The 16,567-nt window shown below is 44.0% G+C and overlaps 1 protein-coding gene across 1 annotated transcript in view; it reads left to right on the plus strand.

The window, feature by feature from the left end:
• Positions 1–16,567, plus strand: part of LOC6562295 (protein dachsous) — an 84,832-nt gene that overhangs the window by 56,191 nt on the left and 12,074 nt on the right. The window contains exons 3-6 of the mRNA XM_032736399.2: positions 7,748–8,420; positions 9,799–10,424; positions 11,440–11,908; positions 13,336–13,838. Coding sequence (XP_032592290.2) covers positions 7,748–8,420; positions 9,799–10,424; positions 11,440–11,908; positions 13,336–13,838 — 2,271 coding nt within the window. The remainder of the gene's footprint in view (positions 1–7,747; positions 8,421–9,798; positions 10,425–11,439; positions 11,909–13,335; positions 13,839–16,567) is intronic.

Consider the following 16,567-nt stretch of genomic DNA (forward strand, 5'->3'; position numbering starts at 1 on the left):
CTTGTCAATCACTTATGCTCCGATCATGTGTACTTGTTTTCCCACAAGACTTTAATTGATGTTGTCCAAACGGCATTTGGAATTATTTTGATTAATTGCTGCTCCAGTTAGCAAACACTCCCAGCTCCCAGCTCCCCTTTGCAACCACAAAAGCGGGCGCCATGTCCAAAGCTGAGTTCAGTTTAGCTGTGATTTTAAGATTCTATGGCGGCTCCACGTTGCCTGCCAATTAGAATGTGCTTCGTTTTTTTTGCATGCTTGTGGCAGCTAGACGACAACTAATTCTCCCACTGACTCAGAGAGTTGGTTGCCACTCTGCACCCGCATCATGCTGCAGTAACAGCATCAGCAACAGTATCAGCAGAAACGTTTGCTGATTTCATGCATGACGACATCAACTACTTCCTGCCGCTCTTGATTTGATTAAGTAATGCGGCGCGTAGGTTGCCCAGACAATTCAAGATGCCAACAGCAATCTCGCCGGCTAGGACGAAGGCAACGTGCTTTGTGGAGCATGCATCCAACTTAATTAGCGCTGAACGCGAGAGGAACTGCACTTTAATAAGGAATGGCTCTCCATCGATAAGAGCACTCAATTGGCGCTATGCTGTGTGCTAGAGATGAGCGCGTGAAAACTAGAAAACATGCAAAAAAACAGCATAGAATTTGGAAATCATTCGTATTTTTGCTAGTCATTTTTAATAATGTGGAAAGAAATGTTGCGAGAAAACATATTTATAGTGATTAATGATTTACGTACTCTGAATGAACTTGTAAAGGCTCAAATTATTTTTTGCAATCATTTCTTTTAGTTAAATTTAAGCTGCACTCAGCGAAGAAGGGCACTTTAGAGAAATTAAATAAGCTGTTTGCCTCTCAGTCAAAAAAAGTTAAGCAAATCATCGTTACGATATAGTCATAATAATAGAAGAAGAAAAAACAAAGTTATCATTGCCAAAAAGGAATTAAGTCTTACTTAGACTTCTTATGTCCGTCTTAGTCCTTTTAGTCCTAGTCAGCTGAAACAATCATGATTTAACATGGAGAACTCGTCGCTTTGAGTTGTGTAAAATCCTATTGAGCTGTATTGATTGTTGTTTTTCTGAAATCGAAGACGCATGAAGGCTTAAAAAGCACGACACTTGCCCAACTCTAGTCGTCGCTTCTAATCCATGAACTATGTCGCAGACACTTTAGATCCTACCTTGACTTCCACGCTGGTTTCCATGTGTTCTTTCTTTTTTGTATTTGTTTTTTCTTGGCGACGACGCACATTTCTTAGAGACGTGAGGACGTGCACATTCCGTGGAGCTGGCAGCGTTCACGAGTTTATGCAACGATCCATCATCTAAGCCAAGTTTTCGAGATGGACGGACGGACAGACAACGGCGGGTGGCAGCTGCAAATGCAACACACAACAACAACAACTGCAAGAGTAACAGGAAAAAAGCATTTTTTCGCCAATGCGCAAACATAAGAAACGCATTCGCAGTTTTGTTGTGACTGAGGCGGTGGTTTCTGGCGGCTGCTGTTGTTGTTGGTTGTTGCTTGTTGGCAATGGCAGTGGCTGAGGTTGAGGTTTTTACCCAGTTGTCTTATGCTTTGGCCACTGACAAAGCTTTTGCATACATACACTGATGAAAAATAAAGGAATGTGTGCTTAACTTGTAGCCTAGTGGTATTAGAAGCAGAATAAAACTCATTCAAGTTGGTTTTTTTTTTGGTTGTCATACATTTCATATTTATAATATAAGCCGGATTATACTCTAAATAGGTTTTATTACTCCATATATGAATGCGATACTGAACTTAACAATTCGTAGACTATTTTCGTATAAAATAAGATTTTGTTAATCAAATCAATAGTGATTTTTTTCTTTTTTCAAGCAATATTAAGAACGACTTTGCAAAAATTTGTAGATCGCAAACCTTGTTTGTTAGATACCAACTTTTTGTCCTGTGTAGTTGCCTGTCGCTGGCAGTTGGGGTTTCGCATGTTTTTGGCCATTTCTGTTGCTGCTGCTGCAGTCACAGTCAAATCCAGCCTCAGTCTCAGCATCAGCATCAGCTATGAGCTCCAGGTTGAGACTGGGTTGAGCTGGCGGCCAAATGCAAATGTTGCACCGCTTGCACCGCTCGTCGGCACGCATGTATTGGAATTTTGATTTATCAATAGATGGCAGTGGGCGCCCAATGACTCCAAAATGGATTCGCACTCGTAGCTGGAGTTTGAGTTGGAGTTGCGCTTGGAGTTTTTGTTTTGTGGCGAAAGCAAAAGTTTGGTTTTTCTGTCTGAGCGAAAGGCGATTGGCTCAAAGTTGAAACGTGTCCATGGACCGAGCAGACAGCTGCAAAAAGCTGACTAAGGTTAAAAACTGAACGACGCATCGCTACTACCCTCCCCTCCCCCTTGTATCTACACAGCACCCTTTTTTTATTTTTCTTTTTCTTTTTTGCCTGCTCATTTGACTTCTCCTTGGGGTTTGGGGCGAGCAAACATAAATCAAATGGAGGAAAATGTACAAGATAAATTTTTAAGCACACTTATTTAACACCTAACAACCTTGTTAGATGTATTTTGATGATGCAACCAGTCTCTGAGCTGAGCAAAGCTGAGCTGAACCGCCAACTGAGTTGTGCATCTGAAGCCACAGTTACAACAAACACCGCACCACACCGCATCACAGCACACCACAGCCAGCGACAAGGTGGAGCACATTGTGAAGCTCCTATGGACTAGAGACTGGAGACTCAGGCTTCAACTCACAAGACACGTCGCATCGTCGCACTTGTGCCTCAGAAATCTATACCGGAAAATTAAAAATTGTTAATAACACGACAAGCTGCGTGGCAACGCAAGCAAAGTGGTGAGGCTGTGGTGCTGTGGTGCAACTACAGAAGAAAAAAAACTGTTAGAATTGCTTTTCGGTGTTCGCGACAAAGAGAACACAACGTTGTGAATGTGAATATGTTGAATGTTGGATGTGGTTCAACTTTTTAAATTGCAATCGCAAATAGTTGCTAGCGAGAGAGAAGGAGTGTGTCTGAGAGAGAGAAAGACGGAGAAAGAGATAGAGACAGACAGAGAGCGATGATCTGAAGCTCACATTTGCTCACATATAAATCTTGCGGCCTGGCCAAAAGGGTGCCAACAAAGCGATGAATTTTTAAGCAAAGAAAAAAATAATTTCTAAAAATTGCAATAAATATTGAGAGGCGCTGATAAGGCGTCAACATAAATCAGCTGCCATGTACAAAGACGACGATGAAGAAGAAGAAGAAGCAGATATTGCAGCAGCAGCAACACTCGCATAAGAAGAAGCAGAAGCAGACGCATACTTCATAGCGGAAATACCGCGAGTCAAACTGCGAGAGTGCAAATTGGAATTGGAAATTGTTATTAAGCTGAGAAACGCGTGACTAATCAATGCAATAGTGAACAAATCTTCACACGACGACGCCCAACAAAAAAAGGCCTCCAACTGGGGGCAGGATTGGCCAACAGAGAGTAGAGCTACAATGTGCGGCGAATACTTGTACAAATAAAATATTCCCCAGACTTTAGAAAACTAGAAATGCTTTTTTACAAATATATTCGAATTATAACAAATAAATTTCTACAAAATAGGAAAGCTTTCTTCCTATCTTTAATCCCATAAAAAATATATTACTGATAAGTAGAAGTGGCACTTTCTAAAATACTTAATGGGACATTATTTTTGTCAGTGTTCAGGTGAGACGATAGCGACAGGGTTTGATATCTTTATAACTAATTCGCTAACCGATCAACCCAACGAAATCAATACAATTGCACGCTTTCTGCACACAACGTGAAGTTGAACCACAACCACAACAACGACAGCACATCACCACCCACCCACACAATCACACAACCAAGAAACAACAGTCAACAAGCGAAACACTTTCATTGCCCCCAATTGCAATGTGTGCCAATGGAGATTGGGTTACAGCTTTGTTTGATAGCTCCGCTTGAGACTCTTGATTGATCCATAAGTAGAAGAGACAAGACACTAGAGAGCTTTGAGCTTAATCGGTTAAATGACTTAGAAATCTGCTAGTTTTGGAATTTTGGCAACAATACAATGCGTCACGAATATTAAACACAAATTACCAAAACGCACGCAACACGCACGACTTCTTTTTGAATAAGGCACCCATATTTTTTATACTCTGCTAAAAGAAGTGAATTGAATGGCTGTCAGTCTGGTAGGACAACATTGTAGTTGTATTTGAAACCATTTGCAATTGCTTAGTTCAATACATAGTTATATATTTGTATAAAAAAAGATATATTTGTGTAAATTCATTTCATAGGGTCCCCCTTTCAGAGCTACTAACTATTAGATGATTTTGCTGTGATCAATTAACTCGTATGTAAATGCTCAACACGAGCACGCACGAAATCAGTCACTTGAACAAGACGACGGGCATCAAAACTATAGAAACCAAAGCTTACAGTATTTGGGCAATCAGCTTCTCTCCGTTCTCCACTCTCCAATCTGTGCACTTGGCATTTAGACGCTCATTTCTGTGGCACGTAGTCATTTCTCATCAGGCTGCGCTGTTGCGGCACACAGACTCGCATGGGGCAGGTAAATCATCCACATCTGCCGGAAATTGCATAAAAATATGCAAGGCCTAGGCAATAGCAACAGCATCAGCAGCACCAGCAACAACAACAACAACAACTACTCAGTTTTGTGGCAGGAGATTGGGGAGTACAGAGTCTGTGGCAAGTACAGTAAGCCACGGGCCTGAGACATGTCCGACTCTTATCAAAAATAGCGGCTGGCTGCGTGATAATCCGCGGCAGAGACACGACCGACATTTGGCCACCTTCTATTAGCCCCGCTTGTGCCCTCCCCGTCCCCCCTTTAGCATTGCTCCGTTTGGCCTGGCCGAGGTGTTAATCAAAGCCAAGCCACGATCACGGGCCCAGGATGTGGCTGACTGGGGAGCGCTCTCAAATAGTTTCTCAGCACCTCGAGCCTCACACGCCACATTCAGCCTGAGCCTCAGTCTCAGCCTCAGTTTCAGCCTGAGCCTCGGCCTCAGCCTCAGCCAGTTAGCCAAGTAGAAGCGTTGCAATCATCTTGAGGCTCGACCGCATTGTTGTTGCCTGTTGCTTCGTGTTAGTTGTGTTTGGCTTTTTTTTCTTCGGTTTTTGGCCATGACAGAATTTCTCTTCGTTTTGGTTTGTTTCGTCGTATACGATAAATAAGGTAATTGAATGAAATTACTTTTGACAGCTTATTTGCATACATCAACAGCGGTTGCTGCTGCTGCTGCTGCTGCTGAATTGGAGTTGAGTTGCGAGACTGAAGAAACTGAGGCCTTGTTAGGCCATAATTGGTTATTGAATGCTTCTCTCTGCATTACCCCCTGATCTCTTGCCATCCTCTTAAAAAGCTCACAAGTGTTTCGAGTGTGTTGACTGTGAGGAAGTGCGTGATGACAAAGATGAATAACTCTCAACTCTCGAGATTCTTGACGACAACTTCGATTTCTGAATCTTTGTGGTGTATGAGGCAAAACGAGTGACTTGGACAACGAACTTGACTTTGAGCTGAGAAGTTACGAAATGTGTAACGCGTTGAAAGTGACATTTGTGAAGTGATCAAGTGATGAAGATGAGCCGAGAAGATATAGTCAGATATATTGCTTAACCATGTGAGGCTATCTCCATAAAGTTTGGTACTGAGCTTCATTTTTGCAGTAGGCAGCTTATATAAAGAAACATGGAAGCAATTGGACTAAAACGAAGTTTTTCAAGAATCTTTTCATTTTACAATCTTAAATCATTTTATCAAACTACAATCACTTAGCTCTTGCATTCATTTGGCGAAATGACAAAATCTTTCAGAGTATTTTGCAATTTTGTCATGTTTTTTTTGTTATTAGTTTAACAAATATTTGTCATATTTGTGTGCAAATTAAGTGTTTCAGCTGCTCCTTTGCTCGTTCTCCTGCTCTTGTAAATGTGGCTATTGTCCAATTGTTGGGTTGATTTGCCTTTCACAACAGCAATTGCTGTTGCTGTTGATATACCACTGCAGACTGAACAGACCAGACTTCAGCAGCTACTTCTGGCCGTTATCTGCGGTCCCACGAGTTCAGGACAGATCAGGCGTTGGCTGGTTGTTGACTGTTAGCTGTTTTGCTCATCCCAAAGTCCAAAATTCGTGTGGGCGTTTGTACGTTTTTCTTTTGCTTTTTTTATTTTATTTTTTTTTTGGTTGCAGTTGGGGTTCAGACTGCGAGGGCCTTGTTTCTCAACAGCCGTACAATGTTGTTGACAGATAAAATTGCCAATCTGCTTGGCTCTGACGACATCGTCTCTGTCTGTCTGTCTGTCTGTCGTTGGCGACAATTTCGCTCGGGTTAAACGAGTTTAAACTGTTGCCAACTAAGCTTAATGAAAGTCTTTAGTCGCAACGGCAGCCCAGCAAACAGCAGCTGCAATCTAAGCAAATCTTCTCGAGCAGTAGCAGCAGCAGCAGTAACATTCAGTTCGATGCCTTTGGCTTACAAAAAGTGTAATTAGCGCAGAAATTGAACGTGAGGAGTCGCCGCGACGTGGACACGTTTCGCTTTAAATGCATATCAGTCTGGGAGTCTGTGGCTGAGACACACTCACAAGACTGACACTGCGGAGGGGTACACTGACAAAAATACAACGTCAAATTATCTGTACTTAAATTGCAAGCTAGCGATGTCAGTATAGTCAAATATGTTTAAGCCCTATAAAGAAAAGATTTAATTTATTTTAAGCCTTCATTTCCTTCAGTACTAAATCGCTCTTAGTACTCGATTTATCTCAGTGTAGCTGCTGTCTTGTTGTCGTCTGTTTAACCTGAAAAGGGTTGGGGTATTCCACTATTTAAAGTGAAATAATGACAGTTTTAATTGCAGATTTTTGTATACTTTTTTTTTGCTCGTTGTTGTTCGTTGGCGTTAAAATGCCAGGACTGACTCTTGACTGTCAACCCCATCCGTCCCTTCCCGATCAGGCCACTCCTGCTGATATGGGCCTCCTCCCCCCACGCTGAGCTATTTTTAGGGTGGCGTAGGCCAGCGTGCAACGTACAACAACAGCAGCTGAGAGTCAAATGTAAATGTTGATTACGCAAATGCCAACTAATTGGCAACCATTAAAGACCAGGTCATTGCTCCTGTGCAACAACTCAAACAAAAAAAAAAACCTTTTACAGTTGCGGGCGTCTTTCGAACCAAAGCGAAATAAAATAAAAACCAAATTTAAGTTGACATACGCTTAATACGCCACAGCCTGAGGCTGCATCGGCCAGCTCGATTTTTGGCCGGCAAACGAAACAAAGCATGACCAGAACAAATTGCTGTTGCAAATTAAGTTAAGCGGCCGCAGTAGGGCACGAGGCGGCAGGAGGGAGGAGGGATCGCGATGCCTTTTAAATCAAATTAAAATTTTGACAACTTCATTTGTAATCTGCAGAGCAACCGTTTAACCACCCGAAAGAATCCACATTAAGCACCACTAAATAACACTCCGCAACTTTGTTGCTGTCAGCCATATCAGTCACTATGCTTTATATTATTTTTATATACATAATTAACTTAATTAAATCCTCTTTTACCCATTAATAGGCTAAATATTTTGAAATGTTGCATATTGAATATATTTTATAAATAAATTTTATTGTTGAAAGAGCATTGTTAACAATTCCAATTATTCTTCTCTGCCTTTCAGGTATCCGCCAGTGATCCGGATTGTGGTGTCAACGCCATGGTCAACTATACGCTTGGCGAGGGCTTCAAACATCTGACGGAGTTCGAGGTGCGTTCCGCATCCGGAGAGATTTGTATTGCCGGCGAGCTGGACTATGAGCGGCGCAACAGCTACGAGTTTCCGGTGCTGGCCACCGATCGGGGTGGATTGAGCACCACGGCAATGATCAAGCTACAGCTGACGGATGTCAATGATAATCGGCCGGTGTTCTATCCGCGTGAATATAATGTGTCGCTGCGTGAATCTGGACCGGCACAGGCTTCGAGCACACCGATGCCTATTGTGGCTGTAGTTGCCACTGATCCCGATGCGGGCAGCTTTGGTCAAGTCTCGTATCGCATTGTGGCCGGCAATGAGGGGGGCATCTTCCGCATCGATCGTGCCAGTGGGGAGATCTTTGTCATCCGGCAAGATATGTTATCCGTGCGCACCCAGCCGATGCACATGCTCAATATCTCGGCCACAGATGGCGGCGGTCTGCGCACCAGCACCGATGCCGTGGTCTTCCTTAGCATTATCGATGCCATGCAACGTCCACCGATCTTCGAGAAGGCCCGCTACAACTACTATGTCAAGGAGGATGTACCACGCGGCACTGTCGTTGGATCGGTGATAGCCACCAGCAGTGACACTGGTGAGTACTCTCTACTCCCTGCTTTCCAGTCTCTACTCTCTCCTTAGAACCCAAATCAAACACATAGAGTTCCGCTCTCTCTTTCTCTCTTTTATCCCGAGTCAAATTATGTATACTATGTAGCTTTGGGTCAGTGTCGCGACGTCTTTGTATTGGATTGCATTCATTAGTTCAGTGAGCTGGAATACAAAATATATGCGCATATGATGGACAAACAGACGGACGGACGAACGGACAAGCTGTGGAGTGGTCCAACGGTTGAATGCGCCAATGCCCAAATGGTCGAGTCAAAAAAAAAACCCCACAAGGAACAGTATTCTGACCGTAGGTTTAATACCCTTACAGGCACAGAATCGCAAATATTAGTTTGATTTTTATATCAAAATCCTATCAACAAAATTGATAACGCCTAAGTTAGCCAAGCTGGCGTAATAAGTAATGATCAGTTTAAGAAACTAAGTAACTTTATTCGGATTAAACAAGAATAATCCTTGTTCGAGTCAGTTGCTGTCTTTAGGTGAAAGACAACAAAAGTAACAATATTGCTTGGCGAATAACTTTTTCAAAGCACATGCATATTTCATGCCAAAGTCACCAGACTCTCTCGACAGTCGTTTAACAAGCCAAAGAAAATTAAAATAAAATTTGTACAAGCCAAACAAAAAAAGAAAGAACAAAATGAACTGGCAGCGCCTGCAACAAAATGGGCCACAGGCCGACAGAGAGTCGCATTCTCAATCGTTAGTCCAGGGGAGGGGTGGGGGATGGGGAAGGTGGAAGGGGATGGGAAGGGACTAGAGGCAGGCACAACAATGCCAAAGCCAAAAACACTTCAAACGCAAATTTCGGCAGAAATCTGCACCCATCAACGAATATTCGAAGTGCTCGTCAGCGCTTCGACTCGCTCTGCTCACCGATACAAAAGGCCAAGACACGAGCATCGAGCAGCACATTTGAATGGTTGGTAGGGGGAGTAGAGGGGGATGGTTGAGGGATTGAGCTGCTGTTCAAGTTTAAGTTGGTAGTCATTTTTTTCTGTTGGGTTATTTTTCTTTTTGTGCTGGCTATGCAAAATGAATTTTGAGCTTTAATTTGCTGCTTTCGCTGTGCACTTCCTTTCATTCCTTCAGTTCTTGCAGCTCTCTCATGTGTCAATCTGGAATGGAGGTTCATTCCTGCCATCGCTCCTATTGTTCCTTGTGCCAACTCATTGAGCATCTTTTGTTTGCGACTCTCTGGCATTTGAATTGCCTTTAATGAGGCACCTTCTTAACAAAGACTTTCCCATTCCCATTTTTCCATTCCCTTCACATGAAACAACCACATTCTTTTTTACCAATTTGTGTCTTCTTATTTCATTTATTTTCTTTTCTCTCAGCTCAACGGAGTCCAGTGCGTTACTCGATCTACTCGGGCGATCCGGATGGCTACTTTAGCATTGAGCCCGCCTCGGGCAACATACGCATTGCCCATCCGCTGGACCATGAAGCGAAGGCGCAGGTATTGCTGAATATCCAAGCGACCAGCGGGGAGCCGCCCGTTTATGGCCACACGCAGGTGAACATCGAGGTGGAGGATGTGAATGATAATGCGCCCGAATTCGAGACGAGCATGGTGCGCATTTCGGTGCCAGAAAATGCCGAGCTGGGCACACCACTCTTCGCTGCCCATGCACACGACAAGGATTCGGGCAGCAGTGGCCAGGTGACCTATAGCCTGGCCAATGGGAATGCCACCAAGTCGGGCAAGCAGAAGGCGGCACAGGCCTCGTCTCTGTTCGCTATCGATGCACGCTCGGGCCACCTTGTGCTATCACGACATCTGGACTATGAGACAGCGCAGCGTCACTCGTTAATTGTGACGGCCACCGATGCCGGATTGCCGCCACTCTCGGCAGATCTCACCATACTCGTTGATGTCCAGGATGTCAACGACAATCCGCCCGTCTTCGAGCGCGACGAGTATGCGGTGAATGTGTCCGAGTCGCGATCCATCAATGCCCAGGTAACGTAACCAAAAACCTACTCATCACAAACACAAACTTGTTGGTTGGCTCCCCATCCTAACACTTGGAAAAATCAAATGTTTGTCTTAGAAAGTGAGCAAATCTTACAAAATAACAGATATATGAGATTCAGAGAGTAATGATGTATAACTTTTAGGAAAGAACAACAAATTTATAAGAATATTCAATGAAGTTTAAAAATGTATAAATTCTTATCCTCTTCACTTACTAATAAAATCAAGTTAATAATAAATAGACTATTATAACTATATTAAATATATTGTCTGCTGTCATTAGTTGTAAAGATTTTCCAACACAATTTCCAAGATCTGTGCAACTCCTCTAAGCTATTTGTAAAGTAAGGCATTTATTTTTTTCTGAGTGCATAGTTACCCGCGCTTCCCAGCCACGATTGCGTCCTGGGTTTTATTGAAAAATAAATTTTTGTAATGCAAACTAAATGCGCAACATAAATTTGATTAACAGCCCGTAAAAGTCACGCTTTTGTCAGGCGAGCATCAATATCTTTTTTAAAATATCTCAACACCCCAGAGAAGATGCTGCTGCTGCCGTTGTGACTGCTGCTGCGGTTGCTGCGGCTTCTGCTGCTGTTGGTTCCACAGCCAGTCTGGCAGTCTTTGGCCAGCAACTGCTGCCTGTTGCACGTTGCATGTTCGGCTTTTGCCTCACGCCTTGCGCGTTGAACTAGTTTTGATCATAAAATCACTTTATATCTTTTGGCATCACGAGGCGGACAAAGAAACGAGTTGCCGCAGTCGCAGTTCTAGGGATTCCTCTAGAGATTTACGCAGACAACCATCAGAGATTCCAATGCCGCCGATTAAAGCGGATGATTGACGACCGCCAGCCGTGTTTGCCATGTAGATCTCCCTCTCTCTGCCTCTCTTTCACTCTCTCTCTCTCTCTTTTGCACTCTCTCTGCATGGCTTCTCTTCTCTATTTTATTTTCATTTGCTGCTGCAAATTAACACAATCTCTATCATTGTTTTGCAGATCATCCAGGTGAATGCCAGTGATCTGGACACAGGGAACAATGCAAGAATCACCTACCGCATTGTGGATGCTGGAGCGGATAATGCCAGCCAGAGCTCGGCGAGCGTTTCAGGTGTGGATACTGATCTTGCCCAGCATTTTGGAATATTCCCGAACTCGGGCTGGATATATTTGCGTGCTGCCTTGGATCGGGAGAGCAGGGATCGCTATGAGCTCACGGTTTTAGCTACAGATAATGGCACTCCAGCGGCACATGCTCGAGCACGTGTGCTCGTCCGCGTGCTGGACTCCAATGATAATGATCCCAAGTTTCTGCGTGAGAGTTATGCGTTCAAAATTGAGGAGAATCTGAGACGCGGCGCGGTTGTGGGCGTTGTGAGTGCCACCGACGCGGATCTGGGCGAGAATGCGGCCATACGTTACAGCTTGTTGCCGGCGAATTCCAGCTTTCAGGTGCATCCCGTCACAGGTGAGTCGAAATATCCGCTTGCCATAAATTAGTGTCTTTTCGCGGTACCCAGCAAATGTGTCGCCAGTCGAACAACTCACTCAACGCTCGCTCGCTGGATCGCCCCGTTAGAGAGTGAATGCATGCGTACACAGTGAGAAAAATTCGTTAAATTCCAATCTTGATAGTCGAATTAAAAGTCAAATTACTAAAGAAATCAATAACACGCTTTGAACTCATATTATCATCATTTTCTTTTCTAGTAATTGGACACTGTTAGTTGCTTTCTATTGCTATTTTTTTGTAAAGTAAATTGGTTTAATTCGTTCAATTTTTCTCTGTGTGCTGCTGTTGTCCAAAAGTCCGTGTTGGAGTTGGGAGTCGGGCGTCCAAGTCCAGCAGCCAGGCTGGCAGGCAGGCAGCGAGTCAGCCATGACCCATGGTCATTCATTATTGCTCCAGTTGGCTGTCGCTTCTGCACTGCTCCTGCTGCTTGCCACATTGGCCATAGATCAAACGGTGCACGAGAGCGGAAACCAGTTCGCCTGTTTGTTTCAATGTTTCTGTTCGAGATATGCCAGCTAGATGGCCAGATAGGCACGAGAGAGATAGAGATGGCGCGAACTGCAACCTGGGGATACAGATGTGAAGATGTGCAGATGGAAGCCTGTTGTATCCAGGAGTAGCGCATGACCATTAGTGTTCGAGCAACAACAGTTTTAACGCTGTCAGCTCATCCGTCAATGGAATATCATTGGGTTGACATTCTGCCAGGCCACTGCATGTGTATTTGAGTTTATATATGTGTGTGTGTGTTTATATCGGTGTGCGTGTCCGCTCTTGGGGGCTCCTCGGCACACAGCCAAAGGAGCTCTCGCTTCATTTAAATTAAATATGGAAATCGCGTGCAGCTAATCCTGGCACCAGCACCAACAATAGCAACAACAATTGAGTCTGAGACAAACTCGTTTTTGTCTGACATGATTTTCTTTTCGCCGCCACAGGCATGCCACTTTTTGATGGCAAACAGGCAAAGGCACCACCAGCGCACCATTGCAGTCACCTAGACCAGCCAACTCAACTGACACAGCGGCAAACACTTTGGCATTAATCATTGGCGACCCAGTTTACGGGAGCCACATTTTTCAAACTAATCAACAATAGTTAGTTTCCCCCACAATCTCCCCCCTCTGCGACGTGAGAAAGAGAATTATATTCTTTATATTATATTATATTTGTGTGTCGCAAGGAACATTTATTATTATAATGAAAGTGTTCTGTGTTTCTAGGAGCAATGAGTTACTCTGTATGCATAAATAGTTCTGATGAGTCAGGATAAAATTCTAATTAGTTATTAAATCTAAGCCAACGTGACTCCTGCACCTATGTTCTATATAATTACACCTGATAAGCTAACAAGCCATCTCTTCTCCATTCTATAATTGCAGGAGAGATAAGCACACGCGAACCACTAGATCGGGAGCTGCGTGAACTGTACGATCTGGTCGTGGAGGCTCGGGATCAGGGCACACCGACGCGCAGTGCTCGAGCTCCTGTGCGTGTGACTGTGACAGATGTGAATGACAATGCGCCGGAGATAGCGGATCCGCAGGAGGATGTGGTGAGCGTGCGCGAGGAGCAACCACCCGGCACTGAGGTGGTGCGCATACGTGCCATTGATCGCGACCATGGCCAGAATGCGTCCATCAACTATTCGCTTCTGAAGGGTCGTGACTCCGATGGGCATGGTTTGTTTAGCATCGATGCCAACACGGGCATTATTCGGACGCGCGTCATGCTCGACCACGAGGAGAGGAGCATCTATCGTTTGGCTGTGGCGGCCACCGATGGCGGCAATCCGCCCAAGCAGACGCTGCGAATGCTTCGCGTCGAGGTGCTCGATCTGAATGACAATCGGCCGACGTTCACCAGTTCCAGTCTCGTTTTCAGGGTGAGTGAGAGATTTATGGGCGGGTCATTTGCTCCCACCAAAAGGGGGGAGCAGCAGACGCAGACAAAGACACTGAGACTGATTCCAGGAAAACTTTTGTCTATTTGACGCTTCTAGTTTTACACGACGTCCGTTCGTTCGTTTCTTGATTTCCTGCTTTGCTGGCTTGCTTCTTTTTTTTCCTAGTTGTTATTTTTGTTGTTGTTGTTGTCAGTCGTGATCTGCGCGTTTTTTGTCGCCTGTGCCTTTTGTGCGGATGATTTGTTACATCGGGCGTCACGTGACAATGGCCAAGAACACGATTCCACAAAGACTGCTAAAAAACAGACATCAGCTCTACTACTCTCCATCTTTCTTCTCTCTTACTCTCTCTATCTCTCTTTCTCTCTCACTCTCTCTCTCTCGGTGCAGGGTGGTCAGTGTGGTTGCGGGTGTGGAGCATCTTTTTGGGATTTGCACTCAACCAATTCACATAGTTACCGAGAGGGACGGAGGGAAACGAGCCTATGCAGCTACAACATCTTTGTCGTCCCTTGTCGTTGGTCATGGCGCACGCGTAATTGTCACTTGGCGAACTGTGACTGCAGCTCCTCCTCCTCTGTTCCTTCCCACGTTTAACCCTTGCCACTTGCAAGGCGTTGACGATGCTCTCGCCCATTTCGTATGATTCGTAACCACCAACTGGTTGTTATACTCTTTGCAGAGGGTATTTCATTTTCGTATCTATGGTATGAAAACATAAGTTATATGCAATCTTTGTTTAATTAATGGCTCCTGGGATAATGGATAGTACTTGATCCTTGAGAAAATTTCGGTGATGCTTCCATCTGGAGACGCATTTGAAGAATGTAAATGTTGAATGAAGTTTATTTATTTACATTTTGTAAATGATTAGTTTGTCTGTTGGGATTACGTATATCAGAACTAGTTGAATTGGTTGTCTTAACTATTATAGCATATATATGATTATGCTTCTTAATAAATCTTGGACAGTCTCTAAAATGTTAGAAATAATACAAGTCTAATTTCAAAATAATATTACAACGAACAGGCAAGTAGACAGCTTTGTTCAGCAGAAGCAGCCAGAGCCACTACAGCAACCACCACCGCTGAGAACGATTTTGGTTGTGACGTTTTAACATTTTTATCACGTTCGATTCGCACATGTTTTGCATACCCCGCACATTATTGCATACACATGCCTATCTGCAATCCAGCACCACCATTCACCATTCAGCTCTCAGGAGGCACCACTGCCACCAACAACACACAACACTACATGCCTTCCTGTTCTGATGTTTTTGTTGTTCTTTTTTTTTTTTTTGTATTTGTGTTGTTGCCCCACCAGCAGCACCACTTGCTCGGGCTGTTGCATTTCCGACACTCGTCTTCTCTGATGACTGCGACGCTTTGACATGCATTTAATTGCCTCTCTCTCTGCCTCTCTCTCTGCCTCTCTCCTGTCTCTATCGCGTCCGCTCTATCGCTCGCATCTCTCGCTCTCAGGAGCGTCTGTCAGTCAAGCGAGCCCTCGCTTCTGCCCTGCCACCCCTTTCGAGAGCTGCTCGTCGTTCCCTTAAATCCGCTTCGGCAACAATTAAAATTGACACATTTCGTTGCGTTTCAGTCAGCGGCTTTGCCTTTGATTTCAGCTCTTTGTCTTCTCTCAACTGCATCTGCATTCTTCTCGCTTTGTTCTTATGCGTTGGCGTTGCAGTTGCAGTTGAAGTTGAAGTTAACCATGAAGTTGACTGTTGAAGTTTTGGATTGTTGAACTGTTGCCCAGTTCGCCAGTTGGCCAGTTGAATGCTATGCGGCTTTGGGCTTTAGGCCTTCACTAAATAAATCTCTTACTCTCTTGGGGCATATAAAATGCGTTGTTGTAATTAAGCAATTTCAGCATAAGACGAAAACAGCGCAGAAAAACAGTTTTAAGCTGCTGGTGGCTGCTGGTGGCTGCTGGCAACTGACAGTTTTCATTTCTTATTGAGATCCTTTTTGCAACACACTCGGCAAAAAATCACATTCGCAAGGCTCCAAAGTATTTCGAATGTCTTCCATTTAAGATCAATAATTAAATGTACCTAAATCAGTGTATAAAATAAATATGGCATGAATAAACGTTTTTCTCTCAGTGCAGTCAGCTATAAAGAAAAGTACACAACAAATCATGCGCCATTTTGGCAGTGTCCATTTTTGTGTAGCAATTCCCGTGCATAATTTTTTGGTGGTTGAGCGCAATCGTAACTGCAGCCGCAGCCGCAGCAGCAGTAGTCGTTAGTAAACCCAAAAGGCAGCACCACTAACAAAAAGAACAACAACAGCACCACCACCACTAACTTCAGTTTCAGTAAAGTCTGCGTACCTTCCTTGCTGCGTAATCTTGGCCAGGGCATAAATCTCGAGACTGTCATTTTTGTGTCTCCATTTTGGCGACCCAAACAATATTTTCAATGTTTTTTTTCGTATTCTTCTCTTTTTCATATTATGAAAAAAGATACACACACACACAAATACCTGAGCCCTGCAGAAGACCTTTCTGGTTGTGTATTTTTTTTTTATGTTATGCTGCGAAACGGTTTTTGCGGTTTTGCATATTAAATTCTTATATGCGCAGAGTGGACGCTGCCCGCCCCTCCCCAACACACCCCTTTGCTAACCAATTGGTCTCACATTTTTCTTCAGTGATTTTCGGGGCCGCCAACTTGGTCGGAGTGCATAATTTCTTT

This window comes from Drosophila grimshawi, unplaced genomic scaffold (assembly GCF_018153295.1).
Source record: "Drosophila grimshawi isolate 15287-2541.00 unplaced genomic scaffold, ASM1815329v1 contig_1377, whole genome shotgun sequence".
NCBI classification, from domain to species: Eukaryota; Metazoa; Arthropoda; class Insecta; order Diptera; family Drosophilidae; genus Drosophila; species Drosophila grimshawi.